General features: G+C 40.6%; 1 protein-coding gene across 3 annotated transcripts; it reads right to left on the reverse strand.

Moving 5' to 3' along the window:
• Positions 1-3,743: 3,743 nt before the first annotated feature.
• Positions 3,744-10,831, reverse strand: mdm4 (MDM4 regulator of p53). Of its 3 annotated transcripts, none has more exons than XM_054617454.1 (11): positions 10,612-10,831; positions 10,044-10,131; positions 9,477-9,551; positions 9,150-9,283; positions 8,975-9,024; positions 8,472-8,536; positions 7,173-7,269; positions 6,931-7,091; positions 6,573-6,755; positions 6,379-6,447; positions 3,744-6,262 (listed from the first exon to the last, which is right to left on the reverse strand). In XM_054617454.1, exons 2-11 carry the CDS (start codon positions 10,113-10,115, stop codon positions 5,693-5,695), a joined length of 1,476 nt encoding a protein of 491 aa, XP_054473429.1. In that variant the 5' UTR covers positions 10,116-10,131; positions 10,612-10,831; the 3' UTR covers positions 3,744-5,692. The 3 variants fall into 3 exon arrangements, with proteins under 3 accessions (XP_054473429.1, XP_054473426.1, XP_054473428.1); XM_054617451.1 differs by having other exon boundaries at positions 6,573-6,770; XM_054617453.1 differs by lacking the exon at positions 10,612-10,831 and adding an exon at positions 10,446-10,519 and having other exon boundaries at positions 6,573-6,770.
• Positions 10,832-11,389: the final 558 nt, after the last annotated feature.

Raw genomic sequence — 11,389 nt, forward strand, 5'->3', positions numbered from 1 at the left:
CCTTTACATTTCATAGTTACAAATTAAACTTACTTTTCCGCAAACTGGAAAAGACTTTTGGTAACTTTTTTATTATCATTTTGCCTTAAAGACCCATTATCATAGAAAGTTAAATAGTTCCTTAATACATAATGGAATTAATTAACATAATGAAAGTTTTTTTCAACCTCTATTCCTTTACTAAAACAGTGGGAACATTTAAATATATGGTGAACATGGTTGTGGTAGGAGCAACATAAACATCGGATACATATTGTTTTAAGGAAAAGAAAGGGAACTGTCTATTTCTGTATTTAAACTGGAGTGTTTCTGTATTACTGTGTTTCTGTATGACTACTGGTATGCATTATTATGGTTGTTGTCTGGACTCATGCAACAACGTTCTGGACTGGTTAAGGGCCTTCCAGAGGGGACATGGTCACCATAGTGACAGCAACACATGCCCGACTGTGTCGCCCCGGAGTATGTTTCTATACCGTCGCCATGATAACTGCATGTCCATTACTGAACCCTTTGATAACAGTTTTCTTTAAACAGCACAATGTCGAGCTCTCTCCTCTCAGATCATGGTGATTTTATGCTGACTACACAACATCATTGGTGAAAGATGACAAGGCAGTGTACTCCTGCCGGATCATCATAAATACAACACCGTGAAAGCAAATCAATCATCCAACTACTCTGAGGTGAATGAATGGGAGCAGTCTGAGCTGATTACAACTCTACTACGCCCCGTGAACTGATTCTGTTGAGTAATGAACCTTACATAAGCTGCAGTGCTGTGCCGTTTGACCGATGCCTGAAGGTGATGTGACACTACTACGGCCCGACTAATCATCTGGGAGAATACTCCCATTCATTGCCATTCAGAATGAAGTGCCTACACCTGTGTTTTCACAGGGCTCTGGAGGCCGGGAGAAAGCTTTCTAAGTCAGGGGGGAAACAGTAGTTCTGTGGCCCAGCCATGCTGCTGCTCACTGGGGCTTTTATCGCAGGGTAATCCCCTACAACAAACAGAATGGTCGGCATGTGCATATGCAGCTGTCGCAGTCTTAGTGCAAGTGGTGTCATGTTAAATCACAGGAATGGACTGAGCCCCTGAGCCATCCGCTGCCCTGCCCTGTACTGGCATCCCGCTCACTGCGAGGCTCTAGCACACATGGACAAACACATATACATACTCATATCTACGCGCATAACACACTTCCCACTTACATATTTTGCAGCACATGGCCGCCCTAAAGATATTCACTGTAAACATCCAGAGCTCCACTGTTAGAAACAAGATTATTTACGTGTCATTATATTCCAATGCTGCCACAGGTTGTGTGATAACTCAAAATACACTCACAGAGTAAAGCCAGGCCCTCATAAAATCTATCCTGTTTAATTTGAAGGCGATTTACACCTAGACGTTGACCAAGTGTGAACCACAATCTGCATTGCTCCTCTAGGAGACACGGCTGAATCCTGTCTGAGGCCAGTGGTGAGTGTATGACTGCCGTGTTGTGAGATGTGAGTGGATAGCTATGTGGAAACTAAGCCCTGAACCCAGTCAGCCCAGCTTCCGTATATCATCTTCCATATCAGACCTCCTGCTGTGGGCACTAGGAAAGCTCTTAAATGTTTCTCCTCTAATCTCATTTTAATGTGTCACATCTCTCAATTTTCCTCCTTATGTCAACTTTTATTTTGAAGTTCTCTTTGTCTTTATCCCTTTTTCTGTATCTCTGGCTCCACTGACCTTCTCCCGTGTCAGCAGTGGGACAAATTTAGCGGCCTGGTTTCTGGAGCGACCAAATAGCCGGACACAACAGAGGGAAAGTGTGTGTGTTAAATGTGTGTGTTAAGTGTGTGTTAAGTGTGTGTGTGTGTGTGTGTGTGTGTGTGTGTGTGTGTGTGTGTGTGTGTGTGTGTGTGTTCGTCTGCATGGAGGTTAGAGAAAGGTCCTGTACACACAGATACAGTTACAGATATCCAGACACAGAACCAGAAGAAAGCAAAGGAGGGTAAACAGGCTGGAGGTATGCAGACGAAGGACACAGGAAGAGAGTGATGCAGAGATGCTATGTGATTTGTGTATTTTTAACGGTGAATCAAAGTACAAGAAAGCCAGTGAGAGCAATAAAATGATAAAAATGGGCAAAGTATGGGAGCAATGTTCAACAGTGAGCTTCTATCTTAACTATTTTCTCCGTAGGAAGTATTGCATACGCAATAGGGGATAAAGGGAAAATGTGTTAAGTTATTCTGGGATGTTGGGATGAATGCACTGTCGCCATGGAAACATGCAGATCCCCTACCACTCCCTTGGCCGCGCCATTCTAGAGCTGCCAAGCTCTGGGTGCCATGTCACCAGGGGTGTTGTGCCATTCTTTGTCTCTACACTGTGTGACGTGCCAGATGCAGCGAACAAAACAGTATGCCATTCTTGAATTAGATGCAGAGTGGGGAAAGCATTTTAGTATGGCTGACACGAGCATTAAATACTGTAGGGCAAGTCACAGGGAGGACAGCGACACCCCCCAAGACGTGATGTCAATGGTGGAATGTAAGTAGGCCCGTCTTCAGTACTGTACCTGAGTGCAAATTAAAGAAAATAGTTTTACGTGAGTATTTCCACTCCACCACAATTATTTGAGTTTGACTTCACAAATTAAGATCTCATATAATATTATGCATTGCTGCAGATTTAACTACCCAACAGTAAATCAAATTAGAGCTGCAAAGATTGGCTGATTTGTCGTTAGAAAGAATTTATTTATTTTATTATTTCTGATTTCACAGATTTTTCGATGCAAATATGTTGGTCAGTTCCAACCTCTAAAATATGAGAATTCATGGTTTCATTCTGTTACATTACAGCTCACTGAATAATTTAGAGGTTTGGTCTATTGGTTGGACAAAACAAGCGATATGAAGATGTCCCTTTGGGCTCAAGGTAACTGTGATGGACTGGCTATTTTGTAACGTTTTACATGCCAAACAAGACTCATATAGAATGGGTATAGTCATTAGTAAAAGTCCTAAAATGAGCTCCACCTCAACTCAAAAAGTGTATACGCATTAATGTATTAATAATCTAATTGTGTAATATTTTCTGCATTGAGTGTGTTTAACTTAATACTTAAAGTACAATTAACTGGTAACATTTTAATTGCAGGACTTTATTCTTGGAATTGAGTATTTTTACAGAATATTATCAAAGTAACAAATCTAAATACTTCCTTCACTATTGATGTTTGCTTTTTTTTTTTTTTAAACCTAGAATCTTTCCCTCTGTAAAGCCCTTTGAGTGAAACGGCAGCTTCAAAGAGCTTTAACAATATATTTCTCTCACTTATATGAAATAACTCATATTTAATGAAATATGTCTGTACAAGCTATTTCTGCTGGCTCTAGTGGACCCTTGTGTGGTTTCAGATGGTGGAGAGCTTCACAGGCGACTTTCCACACTCAATTTGTAATCATTATCTACACAACATCTTGGGATAAGATAGCTGCACTAGGCACAAGTTAGAAAGCAGCAGTGTTACAGCAAAATATAGTCTATACTGTAGACAAGAGGATAGGGTGTCTGGACCAAAAATACGGCAGACACAAGCAGCAGGACAGCGAGTAAGCAGAGGAGAGCTGCAGGTGCTGGAGTCCAGTCAAGAAGGAGAGAACACATGCCAGCTGGCCTGTCACACAATGACTTATTCTTCAGCCAAAACACACACATATCAACTGTCCCTCTGAACATCAACTGTCCCTCTGGTCAGCAAGTTAACTAAATGAAACTATTAACTCAACTCTTTATTGCTTTACAAAACAACTCATTTCATTCCAGGACAGGTAAAAAAAAAAATACATAAGCTGTACCATGTTTTAGCACATTAAAGTCTTAATTTCAATAATTGTAACAAGTCAGTGGTTCTGAAACAGGATCAAGGGTATAATATGTAAGCTCAGCTGCTTTTTATGACGTCTATATCAATAATAGGTTTGCTTTTCTAGAAGCACAATTATGGCGATAAATACAACAGCCTACATTAACCTATTATAGCTTTTATATAGCTCTCAAACCAGCTCAGTGCTGGCTCTAGTCACAACGGGAGGCATGCTCTATATATGCTTTACATGTTATTACTGGTACTGTTCACCAGATACCATATTCAGACTTCTCCCCACCTGCTGGCAGAAAGATTAAATGCAAGTAAAGAGCAGATCAAAGATCTGTAATATAAACAAGAGTTTAATGCTTTGTCCCTGGACATCTCACTTGTCAGCGTTGCAGAGCTTACTGAAGGTAAATTGTATCTACGTGGTCCAGCAATACATTCTTCAAATAATCCATCCAAATAAAATCTATAATATACAATTATAATTCAGAGTCATTACATGGCAGTGTAACGCTGAGATCAAACCTCCACCTCCCAATAAGTACTCCCAAGTCATTTTCAGACATGGTACATTTAGTAATTTAGTTTAGTTTAAGACTTTAACTATATTTTTCAATTAGTAATGTTACACATTAGAGCTCTGTAACAAGCTCAGCCTCTTTACTGCTTTATTAGAGCTGGTGGTCATCTAATAAATCAAAACCTAATCATAAATAAATTAAATACAAAATATACAGATATTGTTCATTTATCATACGTTCAGGAAGAGATGTAAGAAAAGTACCCTTTCTGAACAGTAAAATTTAAACATTAACCACCAATTATACAACATAACTTACTGCAGGCATAACTGTCACCGGTAGCTTGGCATTTGTAAATATGGTATTGAATACATATTAACATCAAATTACTACCCCAAGAGGAAATTACAGTAAATACTTCAGCTGTGCATTCTCAAGCAGGTTATATTCAATTCTACATTTTAAAATACTATGTTGAGAGAAACAGGACTTAAGCCACCCACATTCGTATTTTACAGTACATTCAATTATGCTAATAATTCTTTTATTTTTTAAAGAAAAGCTTAGGGGGTTTTACTTTTAAGGAGCTGCAGCCGTTGACTACAAAATCATGGTTTTAGGTCTCTTTCCTGTTGTTCCTTCAATCTTGTCTTCATAACTCAAATGTCAGAGACACAATAGATAAAAAGGATATGAAAACACAAAATGGGCTAGAAGTTGTTCAAAGAAATATTCTTGTAGTTGAATACCTGCACTGATCTTTCCATTTTATGTCCAGATGACTCTAGTGAGTTTATGGAGAAAGAAAGTCAAACAAAACTAACAGAACAAACGCAAGCAATACTTGTTTAAAATGCATTTCAATACAATGCAAAAACAAATGAGAAAATCCAAATAGCCTCAAAGAACAAGCTTTCATTAAATCAAATGGCTTACACAAACGTGCACTGTTAGGTGATTTTCTAATAAATAAATAAATACGTCTGCCTTTATATATCCCTCATTTAAATGTGGCACCAATTTGGTTTGACAAACTCTTGTGTCCAAGGTTTCAACCAACAATACTTCAGAGGCAGTGTGATGCAGAATAAACCATGCAACCAAGAGCAAGCTTCACCAAGTGCTATATTTTGTGTCTATCTTTGTAAGTTTTAAGGGTTAGGTGTACGATTCTTGTGTCTACGAGCAGTGAGTGTGAACCAGAGTGCATGCATCTGTGGGGTCAAATGTTTGTGTTGTATTTTTTGTTGTTGAGTTCCCCAGAGCCGATGTGTGTGCATGCCTTTTTTAGACGATGAATATCTTAATAACTTTTTGAATGATCTTCCCACATCCTGGACAAGGAGCATGGAACTGGTGTAGCTTTCTTGCACATGGGAAACAGGTTATCAGGTGAGCAGTGCGTCCATGAATTATATTTCCGTTGCGTGGTCGCACTCGACACAGCTTGCAAGGCTCCAAAAGTGCCTCTGGCTTGACCTCTTCAATCTCCATGCCCAGGTTTTCCTGACTCTCCCCTCCTGAGAGCTGCTCATCCTTGTGGAAGCTGGAGGGCCAAGGCCCCTTGCCTTTCCCTGCTGCCATAGTGGGAAGTGGTCGGTCAGCTGTGGAGTGGGAGGGCAGGATGACAGGGTCAGAGATTGTCCTGATGCAGTCTGGGACGTCAATGCCCGTGTCACTGTCATCTTCCTCATCATTGGTGGTGAGAGAGCTGCATGCTGGGATGTCAGGAACAGAAAGGGAATGGGCGAGTCGGGGGACATCTTTGTACCAGTTCTTACGTAGAGCCCAGCATCGAACACAGTACCTCTGGAGAGGAGTGTTATACTTTCTGCACTCAGTGCACTGCCAGGCATCCTAATGGAGACGGTAAACACAAAGTCAAACATCTACATTGTTTAAGTTTTAATGTAAGGCTAATAAAAACCTAAAACTACAACATACAGTGAGAAAAAAAAAACCCAGATACAAACCTGTGTGGAGATCTCTGTATCAGTGTCATCACTTAGGCACTGAGAGTCTTCATCTGGCTCTTCCTGCATCTGGATAAATATACAAGTCGTTGGATCAAACATCTCATAACATTATCCTAGAGAGTAAATACATTTATTAAAAAAAAAAGTGGTATGAGCCTGGCCAAATCAAGAAGTCCTAACCAAACTCCTACCTCGCCATCTGCTTTCTCCTCCTTCCCTCCTTCATCCTCATCCTCAGGTAGAGCCTCCCCGTCTCCTGCGCTCCCTTCCTCCAGAGCAGCTTCCTTCATCTCCACGCTGACCTGTTCACTACCGCCCTCGGTCAGGAACCACAGGTCGTCGGTGGTGTCCGACACGATGGCCGTGTCCTCCTCCTGTGCAGGAGACAGCTGACACATCAGTCAGACCAACACTGTAACACTCCAATATATGCTTTGCCAACAAGTCATTTGTTTTATTTTTAAGCTAAGAAATCTCCCAGCTTAACCCTGAACGAGCTGTTACTAATGCAATTAGATGAACTTTTTAACAACAAATGAGGTTTCTTACTTGGTTTGTGTGGATGTCAGTGGAGCCATTGCTCCTGCGGCTGTAGTTACTACGGAGATTACCCAGAAACCACCAGGGCAGGCCAGAGAGGTCCCACTCGTCCAAAGAAACATCCAGTTTAGGTCGTTTGCAGGCTGACCGTGGCAGGCCATCAAGGGAGTCTGGAGAGGTGTTGAATTACTGTTAACGACTGTTAAATTCAGCATGTCTTGTCCTGAGCATATTTTGGATTGTTTGCTTACCATCGTCTGGCTCTCGAGGTCGTCGTTGGGAGGGGGTCTGCAGGAGAGGCCCATCACTGCCAGCCATCAGCCCTGCTTTAACCACACCTCCACACATCTAGGGGGGAAATGTGAAGGACAAAAATTAGAACACAGAGCCATAACTGGGTACTTGGAGGACTCACAGCTCCTTTTCAAGATGGCCTCTCTGGGTATGTGATCGTCGTACAGGAAAAAGGGGCTGGGCAGTTAGGGTAGGGACCAGTGGGGAAGGTGGAGGAAGGTCATAACAAATTTAGCATATAATAAGGGCACCAAAACCGTGTGGAGGGTAAAAAAGAGACGGATAGAGAAAGATGAGGTAAGAAAGCCAGTGTATTAATTAACACAGTGATAGTGCATCAAAGTTTCTAAGAATCTAGTTCTGTCTAATAAAAACTCTTCTAATATGTAGTATGTGCAAACTATAGAATTTTAGTAATACCTTATTTTAAGACATCCATAGATACTGTACAAAATAACTGGTCTTGTACAGTATAAATCTATGGAAAAGAGTTCACAGAAAGGAAAAAGCTGAAAAAAAATTATTAAGATGCATCCCATGTCTAACATTAATATCTATTAATCACAGCTAAAAAGGTAAAATTTGGACTTTTGAAAAACACATTGAAGTTTGATCAGATCTTATATCAGATTACACCCTTGAAGGGGATTTAACATGGGCAGTAATTAGAAATACAATAACTCATTTGATTCATAAAGACACTGAGGATGGAACAAAATTGGACTGAAGCTCAACAAGGGTTAGACAAAGTCTTAAACATAAGAAGGTGCTTCAAGGTGGATTTTGGAGGTGGTCGGAAAGAAGGGTGAGGGAAAACGGGGAAGGTCATTGCTAGGCCTGTGGCTGGATCAGGAGCTGCGATCCTCCAGTTCCGGAGCAGAGAAGAGAACTCTGAGACAGACAGAGAGGGTGACTCTGCCCCCCCCGATCCACTGGGTTGTGCTGGTGGATCAAAAAAGTGTACCACCAGACCAAACCAAGGATGGGGTTGTACAGAGACGGTGCCACTCTGTACAAATGCACACCAACGAAGACAGCAGTCCTAAGCCTCCCTCCTCATTACACACAAGCAGACAGCAGTCACTTCAGTAACTTACAGCTAAATTGAGGCCTACTATATACTGAATATACTTTAAATTAACAGCGTTGTACTAAGCCAGCTAGTCCTGACCCTTTGTATTCACAATTGTTGTGTGTAGTGAGGTGAGAAAGGTTAGGGGGCTCTGTTTCTCCTTAGCACCATGCTTCGGTTTTACCTGACCACGATCCTCCACTCCGCTCTCTACACATTCACGGCCCACAGAAAGATTCTCTGCAGCGTCTGCATTTCAGATGAGACACAGTAACAGAAAAAGGACATCCCCACCCTTAAATTATAGCATCATACACTCTCACACTAACGCCTTCTTCTATAGCTTTTGTAGGACAAGCTGGAACAAACGGCGTAGTTCTGGTCCCTGTATCCCAAGGTGATGCAAAAACTATCACAAGCACTCACAAAGTATGCAAAAAGAAAGCTAGATTTAGAATATATGTATAGATAATCAACATACACCCAGGGGTCTTCACTTCAAAACATACAATGTTAAAGATGGAAATGATATATTGAAGCCAATCACAAAGATAAGAGGAAGAAGACACATGTACTGAACTACAGTATGCAAAATATATTCATACATTCCTTGTTCTTTGATGATGCCCCCTGACAGAATCAGTATTTCACATAAATATATAAAGCAAAAAATTGAATGTCACTTACCAGAACAACCAAGCACTACTAAGTATTTCTTGAGCATTTCATACACCGGGCTGTAAAAGGAGAATATGAGAATTAGCAATGGAACTCCTTATTTTAAATTAAAATTTAAAATTTTAAGTTTAGATGCATAGTCAAGCATTACTGAGTGTTGACCATTTCTGATGTGGGTGAATACCTTGGGTTTTTCACGGAGAAGCTCTCAACCTCAAGCAGTTCTCCCAAAGGGTCGTCCTGGCAGTGGACTATGTGCTGCCTCTGTTTGTCATACAGTTGCTTCCCCATGATGTACTGACCCAAGTAGTGCATCACCTACAAAAAAAATGATGGAAATCAGATACTCCAAGGCACCAGCAGGCCACAGTTCACCTGTGGGAACCCACATTGAAGGACTACTGAAACCTGGAATGACCACTTCTCAGATAACACTTTGTTATGAGCTAGTAAAACAGGCTGCATACTAACACACCAACAAACATACTTGACATTTCACGGAACAGCTCACCTCTTTGAGTGTGAAGACTTCTTCCTGGGCTCCGGCCACACGCAGAATCTGCAGGAGAGGGGCTTTTGGTTGTACCTGGGGGGTAAAGAACGGCACCACTGCTTAGCATTCAATACCAACTAGAAGTGCATTGTTGGGTAATTGACAAGCAAAGCAGCAGTGAAGGTTTGTGTTGTAATTCAAGAAGTACTACCCTGAGCCTTCCTCGTAGCACTTATTGCACTCGTATTAGTTGTTGCACTTACTGTATTCGTATCAGTTCGCTGCACTTATTGAATTTGTATTTGTTTACTGCACTTATCCTATTCGTAGTAGTTTGTAGCACTTACTATATTCGGATTAGTCTGTTGCAATTATTGTTTTCGTAGTAATTTGCCTCTGCACTATACTTTTGCTCTGGTTTATGCTTTAAGATGCTTGTTTAAGAAAGGAGATGCACTTATGACTTCTGGTGACTAGTAGTTCTCTTGAATACCTATGTTGAATACACTTCCTGTAAGTCGCTTTGGATAAAAGCGTCTGCTAAATGACTGTAATGTAATGTAATGTAATGTAATGTAATTGTACCTGATTTCCCTCTCCAGGTAGGGTCCTGCATGATGAGCTGGATGCCGGAAGCTGGGCTGATAGGGAGCTCATATTAAACGAACAAAGTCTGAAATACAGAAACATAACATGTCAGATAAATCAGATTTTAAATTCCCAATCTTCATCATCATCATCATCATCAGGCCACATTGACTCAACATTCACAAATACCTGTAAGCTTGAATTATTTAACAACGTTACATTTAATATCAAGGCTAAAGAGACCAAAACAATGTATGTATGGCACCACAATGATGGTTACGTTACAGCACCACTTTGTCTTTGGCAACAGTTCACCACAGTCTTCACATTACAAGGCCAAACTTCCCCAAAAGCCAGTCTAGCGTAACGTTTGTTTACATTTCATTAAAAAAAACACACATTTGCAACTGTTACTGCTGCCTGGACCGTCTCTGTACCGTAACGCTCACGGATAGCAGGTGACAAACCCGCCATCCTTACTAGCAAACGTGTTAGCTAGCTAGTGCAACGACAGCGCTGACGTTAGCTTAGCTTAGCTTAGCTAGCTAACAACACGCACTCTCACCGTGATGAGTGGACATTACGTCACAGCTGCTACATTGTTCCACACGCACTGTTGCCTTAACAACCAGCCGACATCTAGTTAAATAAACATATAGCTGATTAATCTGGTGGTTTTTCAACTTTAACTCACTCTAACAAGCAGCAGTTAGCATAGCTGCACTACTGATTCAAAACGATGAATATGGGTCGACGACTTCCGGCTGGATGACGTAGGCCTTGAGTTTGGCGCCCCCTAGTGGTTGATACATAGAACACCATGCGGTGCTTATAATGAACAGTACCAGTCAAAAGTTTGGACACACCTTCTCATTCAACTACTTTGAATAATCTAAAATATAAAACATATTCTGGTTTGTTGAGCATTTGTTTGTTTACCACATAATCTCTCTTTATTTTGTTGTATAGTATGTGTATTTATTGTCTGTGTCTGTGTAGTTGTATAGTATGTGTATTTATTGTCTGTGTAGTTGTATAGTATGTGTATTTATTGTCTGTGTAGTTGTATAGTATGTGTATTTATTGTCTGTGTCTGTATAGTTGTATAGTATGTGTATTTATTGTAGTTGTATAGTATTTATTGTCTGTGTAGTTGTATAGTATGTGTATTTTGTATAGTATTGTCTGTGTAGTTGTATAGTATGTGTATTTATTGTCTGTGTATAGTATATTGTATGTATAGTATTTTTATTGTCTGTGTAGTTGTATAGTATGTGTATTTATTGTCTGTGTAGTTGTATAGTATGTGTATTTATTGTCTGTGTAGTTGTATAGTATGTGTA

This window comes from Anoplopoma fimbria, chromosome 17 (assembly GCF_027596085.1).
Source record: "Anoplopoma fimbria isolate UVic2021 breed Golden Eagle Sablefish chromosome 17, Afim_UVic_2022, whole genome shotgun sequence".
NCBI lineage: Eukaryota > Metazoa > Chordata > Actinopteri > Perciformes > Anoplopomatidae > Anoplopoma > Anoplopoma fimbria.

What these genes read in the sequence shown, in the direction of transcription:
- mdm4 (XM_054617451.1), bottom strand. Translation starts at nt 10,115, where the DNA reads ATGAGCTCCCTATCAGCCCAGCTTCCGGCATCCAGCTCATCATGCAGG. An exon ending in CTGACATCCACACAAACCAA is followed by an intron (nt 6,771 to 6,930) that starts GTAAGAAACCTC and finishes CTGATGTGTCAG; the next exon opens with CTGTCTCCTGCACAGGAGGA. An exon ending in ATACAGAGATCTCCACACAG is followed by an intron (nt 6,263 to 6,378) that starts GTTTGTATCTGG and finishes CGTCTCCATTAG; the next exon opens with GATGCCTGGCAGTGCACTGA.